Genomic DNA, 20,033 nt, shown 5'->3' with positions numbered 1-20,033 from the left:
ATAGTTTTAATTCAAAGTCATAGGATGAATAATGGAATATATATAGAACCCAATTTTTTTTTTTTAATTTTGGAGCCAAAAGAAACTCAAAAGATAATCCAGTTTCATTTCTGTATTTTATAGATGGCGAAACTGAGGCTCATAAACCAGTCATGCCCCTGGACCTACTAGATTTTTTTTAACATGTTAAGTTTAAATATTTCTGTTCCCTCTTAGCTCTTGTCTCATTTTGCCAGTTTGATAGAAGTCATTATTCTTGTTGTGCCTGACCATCAGTAAACCTGAGGAATTTTCCTTACTTGGTGGAAGTATGGGCAAGTAGACTGCGAGCTTCTTGCCAGTGCTTGTCAGCATACTTACAATCTTACTTACAGATCAGCTTTTCAAGGACTCAGTCAAGTAGCTCGTCCATTCCAGACAATTGAAAGCCTAGAGATGGTTTCCGCACATCTTCAGTGTGGTGCCCTATCTTTTTAATGGCACCCCCCATAAACCAGAACTTAACTTCATTTTCTCTGTGCTCACTCTGCTGCCTAATGGATGAATATTGGATGGCTCAGCCCATTCTAACCCCTGGACTTTTGTCCTTGTAAAGAAGTGTCCAGAGCTTTTGGTACAAATTTGTAATCACATCTCTGAGCCAGAAAAGGAAAGTGGTTCATATCAAAATAAAAAAGTTAAATTATAAACCATAATAGAACCATAAGTAAACATATTTTTCCTCTTGAAAATACTTGGCAGAGTCCTTATATTTGATTGTCTTTGTTCGAGAAAAATGATATTAATTTTTTTAACTTAATATCTAAATAAATTTAGATGATAGCTATGGATAAAAACCTTTTTTTCCATATTGACTTCACATTGTGGAATGTCTGCAGGCACCTGGAATGGAAACACAAAAGTAGCCATAAAGACTCTTAAACCAGGCACAATGTCCCCTGAATCATTCCTTGAGGAAGCACAGATCATGAAGAAGTTGAAGCATGACAAGTTGGTCCAGCTCTATGCGGTGGTGTCCGAGGAACCAATCTACATTGTCACCGAGTATATGAATAAAGGTTGGGCAAAGCCTCTCTGGACTCTATCTCACAGTGACCTACAGGGATTGTTTCAGGGAGGGAAATGGAGCTGCCTGCTTGCTTTTTTCCTAGATTTTACATGTGTCAAGCATCCCCATCAGGAAGTACAAATTGTGTGCTCATTAATAAAAACATTTTAAAATAGACTATGACCTTGAGTTTGCCCCGCAGGTCCTTGTGAAACATAGTACCTTTTGCATGCTGCACATGGAGAGTTCCTACTCCTCTCCATAATTAAAACATTCATTTTTAATATCGGTGATACAGAAGGCTCTGATAGTTCACTGTTGCTTTGAATGCCATAGCTTGTATTAAATTTTCTTTTTGCAGAGCTGAACAATTAATATCAGACGCTGGTCTCTGAGCTGTTTAGTCTCCATCTTTTCAACATCTTTTTTTTTTTTCCAGCTCTCTTTCATAAACATCAAATGAAGAAAGACATGCTTTTAAAGAGAACATTTTATTCTCATTTTCTTTCTTTCTGCCTCTTTCTCTCTGTCTCCTAATCAAAGCAATATTGTTGGGGATGAGGCCAAAGATCACTTTGTTTTGGAAAAATAGATGAACCAAACAAGAAGCATCCATAAAAGGCAATGCATTGTACATCAGAGGGATACCAGTGTCATTTTTCCTTTCCATGTACTATCTTTTAAAATATATTTGGAATTTTTTCCTGGCAGATCGTTTGTCCTTTGTATCCACAGTTATTTGGTAAATAACTTGGTGATTAAAGCATGGAAAATATCACCGATGGCCATTATGAGCCTCTAGCCTCTGCACATGATTGTCTCAGCCCTGGGGTTAGTTCCCAGCTCCTCAGGCTGCATTATCTTCGATACTCTGAACCTCCAGCTGTTTTCATACAGGTTGTGCATGATCTTATGGGGAGCTACTTGCCCCACCCTGCATTCCTCAGATAGTCTGTTCTTTCAGATATTCTTTTCTTCTATAAAAAGCTGGGCCGGTGGTTCTCAAACTTTACTATGTATCAGAATCACCTAGAGGGCTTCCTGAAATACAGGTTTCTGGGCCTGAATTCCAGAACTTCTGATTCAGTAGATCTGGGCTGGGACCCTAGGCTTTGCATTTCTAACAAGATCCCTCGGAATCCTGTTCCGGTGGGTCCCAGGACCACATTTGGGGAACCACCGGCTGGATGGCATTGTCCCCACATCATTCCCGTGTGCAGGGCTGACTGGGGAACGAGACGGCCCAGCCCCATGACGCGGCTCTCCCCTCACGTGTTCCTTATGACAAAGAGAGGATTGAGTCTCGTTTCTTCTAGTTTTATCAAATTTTTGTTGTCCTTGGAAACGGAGTCACCATTGTTTAATTTTAAAAGGTAGAACTGCTGCTTTTCAATGCATAGAGATTTTCTATCACTTTTAGGTTGTATAAACCTTCCTTTTGCATTGATGGCATTATGCAATTCAATTACCTCATTACTCCTAATAAGAAAACCAAGTACAGCCCTTGGTTGGGAATTTTTATCTTTCAAAGTAAATTGAAATGGTTTTATGTTTTGTTCATAGGAAGTTTACTTGATTTCTTAAAAGATGGAGAAGGAAGAGCTCTGAAATTACCAAATCTTGTGGACATGGCATCACAGGTAGGCCCCATAATACCTTGATTACTACACGAGAGTTAATGATGCCCGAGTACATCGAGCCATGGTATATGCATATGTGGTGTTTCCGCAGGTTGCTGCAGGAATGGCTTACATCGAGCGCATGAATTATATCCACAGAGACCTGCGATCAGCAAACATTCTAGTGGGGAACAGTCTAATATGCAAGATTGCTGACTTTGGATTGGCCAGATTGATTGAAGATAATGAGTACACAGCCAGACAAGGTAGGCGCTTGAATGGCGATAGCTAGTGATCACATCCTTGAGAACTTACTTACTGCACAACCCTTGCTCCCACCGTCTCTTCCCTTCCTCCAGAAAGTGTATGAAATGTCCTTCTTCAGCTGAGTTTTTTTTCTTCTTTGTCGAGCAGGAATTCAACAACTTGGCAGGTGAGAGACTAGTGGGTTTCAGTAGATGGATGAGATGTTCCTTTTTGGTGAGTGAGTGTCTGCTGATGTGTGCCTCCTGGCTCATGCCACCCTCCTCACAGTGTCCAGGCCTGGGACACTTTGCTTTTGGACAAAGAGGGCTGTGGAAGGCCAAGAGCTTGTCACTCCATCAGTGTCTCAGCAAAAAAAAGAAAAAAGAAAAAAAGCAGAAGACGTGCTCGTTGGAGAATTTAATAAAGAAGTTATTTTCAAAGGCATGGGCAGGGTTTAGGAAAACCAACAGGGCACGATGAGGTATCCCAGAGCTAGTAACAGTAATGGACCCAAGGCCTGACTGCAAATGAGAGTAGTGGGCACCAGAACTAAGGAAGAGCTCTGTAGAGAGGCCACCTTTCATTAGAGAGAGGCAACAGGGGTGGATCTGGAGGGTGCATGCCTAAGCTCACTCTTTAGCCTCACTCCAGAACCCCTGCCAAAACCACCTGGAAGCCAGAGGTCAAAGGAGCCCATCGATTAGTTCAGGTGGGTCCAGAGCAGAGAGAAGAGTAGACAGGGGATTTAAAGGGAGAATAGAAGATAACATAGTCACTTGAAAATCTCTACCTCCTTTAATCACCTCCTTCCATCCTACCCCCTGCAAAGATTTATAGGAATTAGTCTCTAGAAAGACACATTCCAAACCAGCAGCCACTATAATAAGGCAGCTTTTTAGGTGCTTTTAGAGCACCAGACACCAGGGAGTGAATTCTCAAGGATGTTTTCTACCCTCCCAGATCTTTGCGTAGAGGTCAACAGGTAAATATGTGGCATTCAATTGCTGCTTGCAATTAAATTTAGGCTCCTCAGGTAGAATATAAGGCTTGTGTCTGAAGGAAGGAGGTAACCTTCACTGTTGTTGTCTTTAACCAGAGCCTGGACATTTCAAGCAAGGCCGAGCAGTGACCGGAATATATTACAGGGTGTTGCTTTCTGCTGGCCACCTCTGGAATTCTTATTCTTCTTTCTTCTTGAATTCTTTCATTTCATGCCAATTCTTTCCTCCTTTTATCATCCTCAGCAGTCTCAAATGATGAGGAAAAATGTTAAACTAAAACCCTGGCTCATACAGATACTGTCCAAATGCTAAATTACATGTCGGTCAGACAGCTCGGCTATTTGAATTTCCCCAACACGTGGCAGTTCTTGTCCTGGAGCCAAATGCCCACACAGCAAGCATACCCGCACATTACACACACACACACACACACACACACACACACACACACACACACACAGAGTGCAGGGCCAGATGGCATGCTGTATCTAATCAAAGGCACAGGGGCAGCTTTGATTGGCACTGGCAGTCCAGAGAAAAATGCGGACATGATTTTATGTCAAGGTAAGCTGAGAGGGTCTGAGATGCCACTGGGTCTGGAACCTGGCCCTAAATGAGAGAGTTTACCCTGAGGCAAACCTGTCAGATCCCAGCCCACAGACCCAGAAGGAGAGGAGAGCATGCGAAGGTTGTGACACATGCATAGTTGTTTTAGGAAGGGGTGAGAATGGAGTGGATCTTGGCAGTCAGTCATGTAAGTGTCCTTCCCCGTGTGAATAGAGTCCTGAGAGGTGCCAGAGAGAATGGTTCAGGATGTGTTTCTCTCCTTCTCCTGGACTCTATTCTCTAGAATTTGTGGTTCACAGCCTTGAAACGTCAATAAATTAGAAGGTTGCAGGGCCAGAAGCCCGAGGATACTGGCAGGAGCGCTGTTGACAGGGCCCGGATATTAAAATCACGGAATGAGATCCCTCTGGCTGTGGCCCTGTGTGATTCGCGCCCGGGGAAGGCACGTGCGGAGCCCCTCACTGGTTTCGCCTCACAGCACGCTGCCGCTGTGGATCAGGGCCAGAGCGGCCACCCTCGGCCCTGGCCACCAAGTCCTACCTTCCTCTTCAGTTAGCTGCCTGATCGCCTTTCTGGTGGCTTCCTCACCTCCATCATCACTTTCCCAGATGCCATATTGATGCCTTTCAAAGGATCAGCCTCAAACCCTTTGTACCATGTTTTTTTTTTTTTTTTTCACTTAATTTCCAAATAGATTACCCCACCTTTCCCTCTTAAAATTCTTTTTCCTTCTCTTTTCCTTTTCACAAATATCTTCAGATCCATGCCAAACACTAAAAAGAGTAAGTAAGAAATAAACGAACTAGAGAACTGAACTGGGGGACGAAAGAAGGATTTGCAAGGAGAATAAAATGCTGTCCTGTAACAGAGGAAGAGGAAGGAACGGGAGTGTTTATGGGCTACCTACCAAGTACCAGGCCTGAGAGGGAAAATGCGAGGTATGGGGAGGGAAACAACACAAACAGACTCAGGAGGGTTAAGTAACTTGTACAAAGTCACACACACACACAGCTAGTAAAAGTGCAGAGGTAGGATTTGCATCCAGGTATGTATGGCTGGCCCTAGTGCATCTGCCCTTTTAAGCTGTCTTGACTGACTCTCATCCAGGTGGAGGTTAAAAGAATAGAAAATAAAAAAATCGAGATGAATTCCTTTTCTCCTTTATTTTATGGGAAAAAAAAAATTTTAAGTGGCATCTGTTAATATACACATGTGAGGGAATTGGAAAGACCTGCATTTTCTGGCTCTGGGACAACACAGCTATTTATAAAATTATTCCCAAGGGTCAGCCCTTCCCTGGCTTCTTTACGAGGCCAGGAGGGCCTGGTGTGTATCTGCTAGTGTGCTCTGCAGATGGCATACGTGCTGCATGCTGAAGTTTCTGCTGGGGATTAAGCAGCTCCTCCAGACAGCTGGTCCATTTGCCTGGTAGTATTTGCTAGTCAGGTTTTATGACCCCCACAGGCCACAGCCAGGCAGCATCTTGATTATGGAAGTGTGCACAGTGTTCAAAAGCACATGCTAAACACAGGTATTTAGGACTGTGGCAATTGTTTTTCAACATAGTTGTGACCTTCCCATCTAAGGGTACAGTGAAATGTCTGCCACCCCCCTGGATAGATGAAATGGCATCTCCCAGGGCACAAGCAGACTTGGAATTTGGACCTGTGTTAGAAAGCCCTTCCTGTGTTCCTTTCCTCCTACCACCCCCAACCCACTGGGCCGTAAGCAGAAGCCCCATGTCAGGGAGAAGGTCAAGACCAGGCCCATAGCCTCGGAGAGTGGTCCTCTGCCAACAGCATTCTAGAGGCAACTAGAAATTATTTGGTGTTGCTTTTTTCCATTAACTGTACATTTTCTTCAATTATAGCAGATAGATTTTCTTTAGTCATAAACTCCCAAAAATTCTGACCAATTAGGGTCTCTCAGTAATGCCAACGTTAATTATTTGAGGGCCTTGTCTGCAAAAGGGACTTTGCTAGGACCTACTGATATAAAGAAGCCTGAGAATGTACAGGGGCGTCGGCAAGCGTGAGGAGGAACATATAGGAGTATCGCTGAATGAAGTCAGGTAGACTCGGATTTGAAACCCAACTCTATCGCCCACCAGCTGAAGTTATTTAATTTTATTTAATTTGGACAAGTTATTTAATTTTTCCATACCTCAGTTTGCCTATCTGTAAAGTAGAAGTAGAAATATACTTTACCTGCTTTGTGCTTTAATTTTTTGCAAAGATTAAGTAAAACAATAAATAAAGTATTTAGCACAGTGCCCAGCACATAGCGGGTGATAAATAAAAAATATTCTTGTTACGTCTAAGTTCTCGGAGAATAAACAAATGCCAGAATAGATTGTAGACACAGTGGAAAGGCTCAAACACTATCTGGGAAAGGGAAAGAAGGATCAGTGATAACTCCCCAATAGTCAAATGCAGGTAATCATAATAGAGTTGCCAACAAATGAGTGAGTCAGGAAGATCTTATTTTCCGAGAGAGGGTGAGTTTGATTTTGGATTCGTGGTAGTACATCCAAGCGAGGTGTTAAAGCCCAGGGAGGTCAGTCAGGGTGCCCACTGCCACAGGTCCTCACTTCCCAGCCCTCCCCACCATGCCACTGTGCCTAAGCTGCCCATGGCCTCTCACCCCCATGCTGCCTGCACCCCCGCCCCCCCTCCAGGTCTGATCACAGCCCCTTCCCTACCCTAGCACTGCACCTTCATCCCAGAATCATTCTACAGCTGCTCCCAGCCCCGCCTGTGCCACCAGCGCCACGGGGGTCTTTTGTCTGTCCTATTGTCCTCATACATCCACACCACACCTGTCTCCTATATCTGCCAGCATGGGCAGCTGTCACCACGCCTCACTTTCCAAGACTCACAGCCCCTCCAGCCTTCAGAGTTCACAGAGACAGACAGCAAGCAGTGGGAGGGATTCTTGACAGACTCTCATTTTTTCCTTCATATAGTTTCAGGAAGCTCGATGCTAACTAACATCATTTTAAACCTGACCATTTCAGATACACATGGCTTATGTATAAAAACGACTTGCTTTTGTGGACACTTTTTTTTTATATTGAGCTATAACATACAAACAATCAAATGAATAAATCTAAAGTGTACTACTCTCCGAATTTTTACATCTATTTATGCCCCGAAATCACTCACCGATGAAGATACAGAACACTGCCAGCACCCTAGACTTCCTCATCCTCCTTCCAGCCACTGCACCACCCCCAGAGGTAGCCACTATTTCTACCTCTATCACCACACATGAATTTGGCCTGTAATTGAACTTCGCATAAACAAAACATATAGAGTACATTTTTTGTGTGTCTGGCTTCTTTCCCGTTATTACATCTGTGAGATCCATCCATGTTGCTGCACGTAGCAGTAGTTCTTTACATTGCTGAATAGTATTCTGTTGTAAATGTATCAGTTCATCCACTCGATTGGTATTTCTAATTCGTGGCTATTATGAATTAAGCTGTTGTGGTGGTGAAGGTATGTCCTCCTAGTTCTTGGGTACATTCCCAGGAGTAGAATTGTTAGTCATAGAGCCAATCTAGCATGTGTAGTGACTGTCCAGCAGATTTCGTGGGTATATCTGTAAAGGGAGAATACACAGGTGTGATGTTGGTTACCAGTGTTGTACTTCCCCGTAGACTGCTGAGGAACCCGAGGCTAGAAGTTAGGAGGCCTGGGTTTGTACTAGCTCTGTCGCTTACGAGTGTGGCTGTCCCCAGGCAAATCGCTTACCCTTTTTTAAGCCTCATTTTTAGCATCTGTAAAATGGAGATAATAAAAATATCATCTAATATTATAGAATGTGAGGATTAAATGGGCTGTCTGTAAAAACTCTTTGAGGGGTGTATAAAACTTTTTTTATAACCTGAACTTTTTGTGTTTGATGTATATTTTTCTTGAGCAGAGTGTTTATTTTCTTACTTTAGAAATGTTTTAAGAAAGACTATTGGTAATCAATAAATAATCTTTTAAGGGGAAAAAAACTATTATTTCATTCTTTTATAGCCACCTCTGTTTACCCGGGCAGTCGGCACTCGGTATTACCACCCTCCTCCCTGAACACAGCTGGGAGCTGGAGGTCCACTCACCATCCTCTCCAGCGCTTTCCTTTTTCTCGTGTCCACCTTCCCTGTCGAGAACCGTCCCTGCCTCCATGCTGCCTCCATTGTTTTTCATCTTGTCAGCTATGAACAGCCTCAGCAGTGTCACTGATGGTTGTGCATGCACACTCACACACATGCACACATACACACACGTGCATGAGCACTGTTGTAGCACTTCTCCCAAGTATCAGGAGGGCCCAGGTTTACTGCTTCTCTAGAGAGGTGATGCGGCCTGAAGATCAGCACGGAGCGCATAGTGGGTATTTAATAAATATTTGTTTGTTGCAGTGGAAATAGCCAAAGTCACTGTCACCTCTCCACACTCTTCCCAGACGTGCTCTCCTGCTCATCCTCTCCGTGGGACTCGGATACCGTGTGACTGCAGGAATTTCCAGAAAGGATTGTTCACTACGCCCGTTATTTCCTGCACGCAGCAAGGTTGTCTTTGGTGTAATGGGAAGCACAGGAGCTTGGGAGCTAGATTAGCCTGTGTTCAAATCCTGACTCTATTTCCTAGTCATGGATTTTTGCATAAGCTCTAGCCCAGCTGAGCCTCGGCTTTCTCATTGCGACATAGGGTTGGTGTTGGTTGTTTACCATTCAGGTGGTGTGAGAATTACAGAAGTCATTTGTAGAAGCTGTTGGTGTTATTCATTTCTTCCCACTCCTTCCTCACACAAAAAACCCTTCCCCCTCTCAAAGATGGCAGGGGCTGTATTGGTTAAGAGCATGACTCATGAAATCAAATTATCTTGGTGTGAATCCTAGCATCACTGCTAATTAGCTGTGAGACCGTGGACAAGTTACTTAACCTCTCTGAGCCTTATTTTCTCCTCTGAAAACAGAAATAGTAACAGTTATCGACATAAAAGACTTGTTGCATGGCTTCCTGGGGAATATACATAAAAAGCACGTAGCGCAAAGCAAATGCTGAGCTAATAGTTATATAATTGTAGTTTGTAATAATAATATCACTACTACTGATCAATGAGGTAATAATGGCTCCCTCCCTCTCCCTCCCTCTCTTCCTCTCAGATACACATGCATTTGGGGGACTCAGATACCTATTTAACCCTTTCTTCTGCTGATAGGAACATAGAGTTGCTTGATGATTGGGGTTTGTTTAGGGTTTATTTTAAGATCTTAGTTAACGACAGGATCATTGTTGAGGAAGCAAATGTCAAGGTGTTTAATCTCTGGATCTTTGGAGTATACATAGATAGAAACAAGGGCATTTGGGACTTTGTCTAAGACCTGCTGTTTAGGCTTGTGTAGTAAATAGAAAAAGAAAAATGTGTCTGTTCGAATGTTCCCATTATTGAGGATTTAAGTTGAATAGATTATTATCTGGAGGAAAATTCACGTATAAATTAGACTGCGACAAATTCATAATTGTTGCAGTTTTCATGTTAATTATTTCATGTTAAAAAATTGTTACTGCATAAATTAACACATTCTTTCATGGAGAACATATTTTAGAAAGATTTGTTACTTTAATAACTCTTTGTGTATTAGAAATCCCAGATGCCTGTACTAATTAAATATAATCAGATTTTGGATTCAAAAAAGCACAGTAGCCATTTAACACAAACAAGCAGGCAGCTAGGTTGACAAACACAGTGAGGAAGAAGCGAATGGATCCCTGTTTCTTTCAAATTCTGAATTTCACGATTCAGAGCTGTGAATTCAATTTCTGTCCTTCCTTTGTATTACCATGGCTGGGGATTATCAGACTCAGAATGCCAGCTTTCCAGCTCAAGGGCTCCTGCAGAATTATTAATCAGCCTCTTCTGAGGCCCCTGTAATCCGGCAGCAGATCAAGGCTGATCTCTCCGTGAGATGCCCTCCCTCTGCCCCCGTCAGCACATGCGTTTCTTGTTCTCTGTCAACAACAGCACTGCAATTCCCACACAGTGTGCTGTGACCTGAACGGCAAATGTCAGGGGAGGGAGGGAGAACCTTTTTTAAATATTGAATTTAATCTAATTCTTCCCATACTAGAGAAGCAAACCATCCTTTGACAAAAAGCAAACCCTTTCCAGTGCAGCCATTGTTTTAAGTAGAGAGCAGGAAACTCGTTTGTTTGAACTGACCACGCACTGGTCGGCGGGGGCCGTCTGGTGAGAGCCGGGGTTCCGGCAGAGCGCCCTGCGCTCGGCCAGGTTGGAGCCGTCATTCCTGCTGAGCGGACGGCTGCAGCCTGAACCGAGCCTGGTTCTCATCAAGCCTCCCAGAGTTTGGTGCACTTCCGTCGCTAGGCAGAAAAGCGCCTTCATTTGTATTCTGCCGTTTACAGTCTCGGGCTTCCACCGGCGTTTAGGAGAGGGATGCTTTGTGTAATGTGCCGAGCCACCGCCGCTGCGGGGCCGGGTTTTAACGTCAGGGGTAGCCGTCAGATTGACTGCAGGGAGAGGGAGATGGACTGTGCTGACCACCCACTTCCCTCCGAGAAAGGACGTGTGGAAAGCCAAAGATTAAAATGAAAAGAAAGGGACTTTAACTCACACTTGCCTACCCCAGTCTCTTCTCTTTTAAGATTAAAACTGTTGTGGGGGAGGGGTGGACTGCTTTCTTTCATTCCCTTACTCTGTCTGGAGGACACAGATGAGACTTCTTTCAGTAAGCCCTGGTCACTGAGAGCCTCTTGTCTGAATACCTTTCCTCTTTATCTGCCCTGGGCAGTCACGCTTTGTGTTCTGGGTGGGTATCTATTTCTCCTTTGTGCTGTCTTGAGCGGAGCAATTTGGAGGTTGTTTCTGAATGGTCAAGAGCAAGTTTTTGCTCTCTGCATCCCACGTTTCTTAGTAATCACCAAGAAGGAAACAGATGGTCACCCTCTGTGATTTTAAAGTGTGTAAATAGGAACTGCAGACTGCCATCAAACATCAAAAATGTCACTTGGCTTCCTTGTCTCGCTTTGCTGGCAAAAGGAACTCCTGCCTTTGCATCATCTGGAAAATCAGGGACAGGCAGCGCATATGAAAACTGCCCCACATTGTAAAGCCTCTGTTTCTTCCAGCCAGCGGAGGTGCACGGCAGCATCATGCGGGGGGGCCCCCCCTCCCCCACGGCACAGGTACTGTTGGGGGCAGTTTGCAAAAGCAACCCCACGCTGATTACTATCGTCCATACAGCCTCTCTTCCTTCAGTTTCTTCTTAACTCCCAACCACACCCTCAACGTGACCACCGGCTGTTCCCAAGCAGTATCTCAGACCCCAGTGCTTCTCCTCGCTGCCTAACATAGTTTACGGCATGACATCAGATTTACTCAGGCCCACTGCCCCTTCCAGGCTGGCTGGATTCTTGGAATAATTTCCATGTTGAGCTACATACATCCCAGACATCTGTTTATTACTTAAATCTGAGCTCTTAGCACCTTGAACCGCAGCATATGAAGCTCTGCAAACAGCTTTCTTGTTGTTTGTCCTGGATAAAAAGTCCATGAAGTTAGCGTTCATCCTAGTGAGGCTGCAAACCAGAATTTTTACTCTAATATTGCTTCCCTTTGGGCTCTTGGTGTTCCAGAATAGCAAGCGGGATTCCTCTTTAATTCCACCCAAGGCAACCACTTAAACAAGCCCCCCAACACAGTCTTCGCTTCAGAGAAAATCCCCTTGGTGGTTCTTAGATTTCCTTCCTGAGGGCTAAGGAACCAAATACTCATGATTTCAGGAGATGCTCGTTAATTTTGTTCTTTACTTTTGTGTTGCCAGTGAGAGTTCTCTTGAGTTGTCATTGGCCACCATTGGGAGGAAGGTGATGGGGAAAGGCAAGCAGCCCAGAGCACGCTCTGCTCACCTTCTGGCTCTGTCACAGAAGAAACCGTCATGGTCTTCCACTGTGTAAGGCTTCTCTGCGCTTCCACAGTTTATCTTCCTGCCTGTCCTTCCTCAACTACAAGACACTGGAACTGGTGCCTGACCTCAAGCTCATCTTCCATTCTCCCTGGGGGCTGCCTGGCTCCCTCTGCCCTCTGGTTGTCCCGATTAGGTTTTTATTACCTTCTAATGGCCCTTCTATCCCTTTTCTGTCTGGTCTTCAGTTTGGGGCTCCCTTTGGATTTTGTTCATCCCTTTTAGCCTAAATATTTCTTCTACTGAGTCAGCTACACCAGACTTTGGATCTGTGCCTCGCTAACCAACCTTTGTTTTGTGATATGTTCAGGCCCTGCCTCTGGTCCTTGGTTCTTGTCTTCCTTGCCCAAACTTGTTTCTCTTCTACCCATATCCCCAGTGGGACAGCACGCCTCTCTACTCCCTACTCCCTATCTCTTTTCTTCTCAAATACCCTGCTCACCGGTATTCATTTCAGATGGACTATCACTCCATTGTACCATTTACTGTTAATTTATTTTTATTTTTAAAAACATGGTGCTAAAGCCTTATGAACTTAAAGTAGAAGCTTCAACAGAATGTGGAAAACACACAGCTGAGTACTCCAGACACATTTGGAAAGTTTGAAAGTCATTCCTTTGGCCTAGTGGGAAAAATGCTGCGTTTTGCTTTGCCAGGTTTTATTGGGTTTGAAATCATTGTTTTGTTGGAATAACCACAAAGTTCCAGGTCAAGTCGGCTTTGATTTTACCACTTTCACAGGATATCCTGTCCTAGTCCTGCCTTGTCACCCCCCCAGACCCCTGTAATCAGCTTCCTGTTATTGGCATAGTTTGTGATTTCTTTTTCTTTATTCTCCAGGGTAACTTTAAAGTTGGAGTACTACTGCACATTATTTAATATTGAATACAATAATTTGCAGCGTTTGTGGCTTCATAATTAAAGAGGGTTCTGGATAGATCTTTGGTTTAGAAAACCAGTGTCTATTGTTGATGCTGATGCCTTTCCTCCTTAAAAAAAAAAAAAAAAAAAAAAAAAAAAAGCTATTAAGGCACCATTTGTATTTTTTGTAGGAAGGATTTGGTTTCTATTATTCTGTGCTGGCTTCTCCTTCTCCACCTCAGCTTAGTTTTTTAGCCAGAGGGGATATTTTCTGAAACAGGACTATGGAATTAGGTTGGAAAAAAAAAAAAAAAAGTTTAACAGTCCAGCTGTCCAGTAAGAGCCTATAATGCTAACTGGACCCCCCTTCATCTACCGCGGCCCCTGCCTGAGCCTCACCCAGGGATAACCATAGGTCACACTGTAGCATTACCTTGTGGACACTTCTACCCAGGGCCCCCATTTCCTGTACAATTCTTCTTTCCCCTCTTTCTCCTGCTCCCTCTTCTTTCCAAAGCCAGCACCACAGTTTAGCTCTCTGTTGGGTTTGCCTATGAGCTCTGTCTTCTCAGCCACCTAGAAAGTCCTAAGGCAGGAGGTGACCCATGCTTGGTTTTCTTTTCTTTTATGTTTTTTATATTTTAAGCGAAGCAACCCTAGGTTGACCTCACAGATTGCAAGGACCTTGTCAGTTTACAATCCCTTATTTTTTAAAAATTTTTTATGCCTACAGCACCTGGTCTTCCTGGGTGGTCTCCCATCCAAGTACTAACCAGGCCCAACCCTGCTTAGCTTTCGAGATCAGATGGGGTTGGGTTTGTTCAGGGTAGCATGGCCCTAGACCCATGCTTGATTTTCTCAGGAGTCCCTCCAACTGTGCTGAGGACTAACTGGATGCTTAGTAAGTTCTCAGTGATCGATTGGGCTGCTTTTTTTTTTTTTAATCTTTTTTCCCTCTCTAGAACTTTGGAGAGCTTTGGCTAACCTGATGTAACTCAGTCCTTTTGCATTACTATCCAATGAAAATAATGACATTTATTTAGCTATTGTAAGGTGTCAGATGCTGTACTGAGCTCCTTACATTATTTATAATCCTCAGCACAACTTCATGGATTATTCCCAATTTATGGTCAGGGAGACTAAGACTAAGGGGGTGGTTAAATGGTCACCCAGCAAATCCAGTATGAAAGCCCAACTCAGCCCACATGTGGGCCTGTTTGCATCATCACCGAAGAGCATTCTCTAGGGAGCCCTGTTTCCTGGCTGACTTACAGACACTTAGTGCAAGAGCTAGACTTGGAAGCAAAAGTCTCTGCTGTCTTCATTCATACATTCGAAATGCCACTGTCTCCATCATAATGCGTGAAGATGCATAAAGTGCAGTAAGTAACTGATCAAGTAGGAACTATTTCTATTGGGAAACAGATTGCCTGGCCTCTAGGGATAGAGGACCTTCATGAACTGGAATGGGGCCTGCAGGTTGAGATTAGCCTTCCTGACTTAATGAATTTAGTTGGTCATCTTCTTTTCACTGAAAAGCTGAGAGCATTCAGTCAGATTGTCCTGGAGTATGATAACAATGGTTTTATTTCTGTAACTCCCATGTTGAAAATGATTATTTGTTTGTTTCACTCTTATATATTGTCACTCTTTTCTTTGTTGAGTTTGATGAAGTTGGTATAAAGGAAGAGAATTTCTTTGGCCATCAGAGTGTTGGATAAATTGCTGGGTTGACCCTTGAGCCAGTTAAAGCATTTATTGAGCGGTTGCTGTTTAACCAGCCTTAAGCAAGTTACTGTGGAGGAACATAAATATAAAACCTGGTCTCCAACCTCAAAAGATTTACATTCTATTTAAAGAGATTAAAAAATAATAAGTAATAACACATGTAATAACACATGTAGAACTGGTAGAAAGACACGTCAGAGATGCGGAGATGGCAGCATGGTGTATCGTGTTTAAGAGCTTGGGCTCTTAATTGGAGCCAGACTCCCTTGGTCCCAATCCCCGTTCCACCACTGACATGTATCCTTCAGCACAGCAGTCCCCACCTTTATTGGCACCAGGGACCAATGCTCCTATGAGAATCTAATGTCTGATGATCAGAGGTAGAGCTGAGGCGGTGATGCTAACACTGGGGAGCGGCTGCAAATACAAATGAAGCTTCGCTTACTCATCTCCTGCTCACCTCCTTACGTGCAGCCTGGTTCCAAACAGGCCACAGATCAGTACCAGTTCTCAGCCCTGGATTTGGGGACCCCTGCAAGTTTGGCGTATCATTTTACCTCTCTGCGTTCAATTTTCTCATTGGTAGAACAGGAACAATTATTGTTATCTACCTCTTGTGTGTAAAGCACCTAGCATGGTCCTTGACACTTGATAAACACTCAATACGTGTTTAGCTATTGTGATAGCTACTATTGTAAAGCATTATTAAACTGTTGTTTATAGTATTAGCTTCAAGTGTATTAGAGAGATCAATGAAGGCTAGAGTAATCACAGATGGTTTCATGAAGGAAATGGGACTGAGTATGCTTTAACAAAGCAGGTGGAAGGAGAGAAAGCATTTAAAACAAGCTTATATTTAAGAAGCAAGGATGATTATGCCAAGTGCAGGTACCGGGTATGGGAAAGAAAACTAGACTAGAGTAACTTTTTGATGTGGGAAGAACCAAAGTTGAGTAGATACGTGGGTCTGTGTAAACGAAGTGGGAGATTTTGATTTCATGCAGTAGGGAGCCCACTATGTATGGCTGGGGGTGGGAGGTGGGATGACAAAGCTGGTTTATAGTGATTATGTTAACCCTGAACAATGCTGGGATTAGAGGCACCCCTTCTCCTATGGAAAATCCACCTGTGAGTACAGCAGACCCTCCAAATACTCAGATTCCCAACCATGGAGTTAACCCCTGAACAGTGCAGGTTTGAACTGCACAGGTTAATTGTAAAACTCTAAGTATAGGTAGGCCTATGCAGTTCAAATCTAGTTTGTTCAGAGGTCAACTGCAGGTGGAAGGAAATGAACTGAAGGAAAGGCACCATGAAAGGAGGACTTGACAGATGTGTGAGGACACAAACCAAGTTTTGACAAAGAGATTAAACAAGAAAGGGAAAATTCGAGAGACATGTCAAAGAGGGAAACAGTAGACCTTGGTGATGGATTAAATCAGCTGTTTGAGGAAAGGGGGAAGTTCCAGCCCACTGTCAGGTTTTTTCTTTGAAGCCTGGTGGAATGGTCATCTGACCCCCCTAAAAAAAAGGTAGTGAAAAAAGGGGCTCCGTTTGCATCCTAAAATAGTAAAGTGAGAATATGCCTTAAAAGTCTTAATCATTTAGTAAAATCTGTTACCTAGTACAAGAATCTCCTTTATAATAAAATGTCTTATTCATTGTAAGATGATTTGGTGAAACATAAATTTAGATTCATACTTGCCACATTTGAGATAACAGTGGAACACCCTGGAGACTTTGTCCCTTAAGACATTTGCAAACCAAAAAAGAAGCCTTCAGATGAGAGACAAAGTCTGCCTAGTGTGTCCAGACCCATTCACATAGAGATGACGGGTAGAGTCAGTCATGAGAGAGGGTATGTTTTGCAAGGAAATAACCAGAAAGAGAAGAGTCTGCAACACTGAGGCCCCTCAGGCACTTGTAATTAAAGAGTGGAATAATGAAGAAGAGCCTACAGCAGAGACAAAAGAAATGCTTGGAAGGAAAGGAAGAACATCAGGGAGAATAAACTCAGAAAAGATAATTTATTCATTTCTCATAGAAAAGTTCGAGCTTTACGAAGTGTTGGAGTATGCTAAGTTTTACCCCTTTGTTCCAGAGATCATGAGGATTATGCAAACATGAAAAGTGAGCTAAAATAACACGAATAGGACTAGAGCCACAAGTTAAATAAACACGATGACAGAAGTGGCAAGAGAAGCACAGTCTGCCCAATTGCTAATTGCTAACAGACACCCGTGGGCCTTGAAGTGTCATGCTTCTCAAGAGTTTTGAAAAGTCGAAATGCTTTTCACATTCTTTCTCATCGCAAATCATTATCAAGGTACTGATATGTTATCTTCCATGGTTTAAAGAGAAGAAGAAAGAATGGGGTGGGATGTCATCATACCTCAGCTCACAAGCTTTCATGGCGTCCCTCACACTGATGAGGGGACCCAAAGTCCATAGTGCGGCAAAGTCCCACAGAATCTGTCCTCGTCATCCATTTTATTATTCTTGAGAGCGCTTGTCACTGTCTGATATACATACTGGCCACTCATTTATCTCCTTCCCAAACGAAGCTGCAAGCTCCACGAGAGCCAGAGGTTGAGTTCACCCTAGCACTGGATACAGTGCCAGGCATGTGGGGGGGAACTCTGGAAATATTTATGGTAGAAAGAGAGAGAACAAAACCAACACAGCATTGGTGGGGTTTTTGTTGTTGTTGGGAAAAACTTTAATAACTGAATAAATTCACAATCCTCTCCTTTCTCTTACTTAAAGTATGGATGATTATTAATCTTATTTTAAATGAGAAAGGCCATGGCCCTGTAAGGTTTAATGATTGGCATCCAGTCACCTACTTTCGTCCCAATCTATTAAGAAAAGGATTTTCTGCTTTCTTTTGCTCTGAGCTCTCCCAAGGCTTAGGGCCATGTCATCTTCCTGCTGACATAGCCCCTCCAGCTGTAGCTTCAATAACCTGGGCCCATGTTCCTCACAGAGCAAAGTCTGGGGGACTCCCTTTACTTCAGACAGTTTCACTCAGACCCACAGAGGATCTGAACACGCTTCATTGGGCATTAAAACACAAGGTTTTCCAGGTGTTTTTACGCTTCAGTAGTGTGTGACAGATGCTTTCCTACTATAGTTGGCAGTTGTTAGCCCCAAGGCATCCGGATAGTGACAGACAGTGATACTGGTCACTGAGGACAAGGAGAGGACTCACCAGGGAATTGATAATAAGCCCTATAAGAAACTAGGCTTCAGCCTGGAAAGGAAGGCTGGAAAGGCTAATCAGCCATCCTGTTCCTCTTTATCCAGTTTATTCTGTGTACCAGGCACTGGGCTCAGTACTGAAGATATGGCGGCCATCCAGAAAAACAATCGACTCGCCCTTAAGGACAGTATCTATCTGTAGGGGGAGCTGCATTTCAGACAACTCCAGGTTTCCCTCACTGTCAGAAAATAGAGCATCCCTATGAAACCTTTCATAAACCTAAACGTCATAAAGCAAAGAAGCGGTTATCTCAGGGACACATCTTGCTAGCGGATGCACACAATAAATCAAGGTAAAGCACAGATGCTCATAGATACAATTCAAAGCTTTGGCGGGTGATGCTGAGATGCTGAGTGTGGTTCCCGGGCAAGGGGACGTGGCTTGGCGATGTCACCCTCACTGTTCCAGGTACGCACTGCCTCTAGAACGGCAAGCTGCAAAACAAACAGGAACACTGTTTTTGCCTTTTACTTTTTTTTTTTTTGTAAAAGTAGAAATCTTCTTTGGATTTCTTTTGGTTAGCAAACACAGGTACTAATGTAGGTTTTGTCGTAAAAGCAAAATGACATAATGTGAAATTTCAAAAAGTGGGTGATATCTGTAATGTATGTATTGCATTTGAATAGTAACGGCTACAAAGAACAAGGCACTGGCAGCACAGAACTAAGGAGGCTCCCCCAGTCATGCTGCTCAGACAAAGGTTCCCTGTGCAAGTGACACTTAGGCAGAAAACAGAGGAGGAGTGGGAGTTAGCCACGGAATGGGAGTGGGGTAAGGACTTCAGACAAAGGGAACATCCTGTCCCATGGCCCTGCAGTAGGTAGGAGTAGTCAGAGGTCAGTGGAGAGGTTGCAGGTAGGGAGGGGGAGCAGAGGAGAGGCCCAGAATCACAAGAAGGGGCTGGAGAGGCAGGATGGAGAGATCAGACCAGACCATGCTTGTGGGTGCAATTGGAAGACCACTGCAGGAGTCCAAGCAGGCGACAGTGAGGACTAGAGCGAGGGCAGCGAATGGACACATTTGGGGATGCGAAGTGGACTCGATATGGAGAATGATAAAGCAGCAGAGGCCAAAGATGACTCAGTGAATATTTATCGAGCTCCTTCTCCAGGCAGGCTCGGTACTGCTGAGTGCACCACAATCAACAAAGAGACACGGCACCCAGGTGAGGAGGGTTGCCGGCATGCTGCTGTCGTCAGCTAGGTAGCTTACAAGGTGTCCGGCACTGAAAAAGAAGCAGAATTGTGGGGAAGATAAATTTTGAATGTTGTATTTGAGAGGCCCTTTGAGACTTCCCAGCAGAGACATTGAGGAGGTCAGGTGCTGGGACGGGAGGGCCCATCTGGTGCTACAAACGCAGGCACCGTTGGGATCAGAATAGTCGCTGAAGCCAAGAGAGTAAGATCCCCTGTTGTTACACAAAGCTTATGACCACTCTTTTCACATCTCAAGAGAATTTAGAGAAACAGGATTGAGACGTACATAAGAAATTATTACTCGAAACACTTGTATGTTTACTCACCACAGAAAATGATTCAGCCTAAAGCTAACTGGTCCCGAATACTAGTCCAGGGAGGTAAATGACTAAAGTTCAAAGACCGTTTACTTTTATGGTGGTTCCAGGACATGGGCCCCAGTGACAGCACCAAATTAGACTTTCAACAATGAGTTTACTGTAGGAGGTGATGAAATCTGCAAACACTGCCTAGCAAACATCGAT

The 20,033-nt window shown here is 43.8% G+C and overlaps 1 protein-coding gene and 1 pseudogene across 7 annotated transcripts in view; one reads left to right on the top strand and one right to left on the bottom strand.

Annotated features, from left to right (window-relative positions):
* The window catches only part of FYN (FYN proto-oncogene, Src family tyrosine kinase), a 198,977-nt gene that overhangs the window by 162,601 nt on the left and 16,343 nt on the right, over positions 1-20,033 (top strand). For all 7 annotated transcript variants that reach the window (XM_016136988.2, XM_016136987.2, XM_016136993.2 and 4 more), the window contains 3 exons: positions 879-1,058; positions 2,612-2,688; positions 2,780-2,933. In XM_016136988.2, the coding sequence (XP_015992474.1) occupies positions 879-1,058; positions 2,612-2,688; positions 2,780-2,933 (411 nt within the window). The remainder of the gene's footprint in view (positions 1-878; positions 1,059-2,611; positions 2,689-2,779; positions 2,934-20,033) is intronic.
* On the bottom strand, positions 14,048-14,166 carry LOC118605613 (annotated as a pseudogene).

Source organism: Rousettus aegyptiacus, unplaced genomic scaffold (assembly GCF_014176215.1).
Source record: "Rousettus aegyptiacus isolate mRouAeg1 unplaced genomic scaffold, mRouAeg1.p scaffold_m13_p_1, whole genome shotgun sequence".
Classification (NCBI taxonomy): Eukaryota; Metazoa; Chordata; class Mammalia; order Chiroptera; family Pteropodidae; genus Rousettus; species Rousettus aegyptiacus.
The sequence above is the reverse complement of the archived record's forward strand: the minus strand, read 5'-3'. Positions and strand labels throughout refer to the sequence as shown.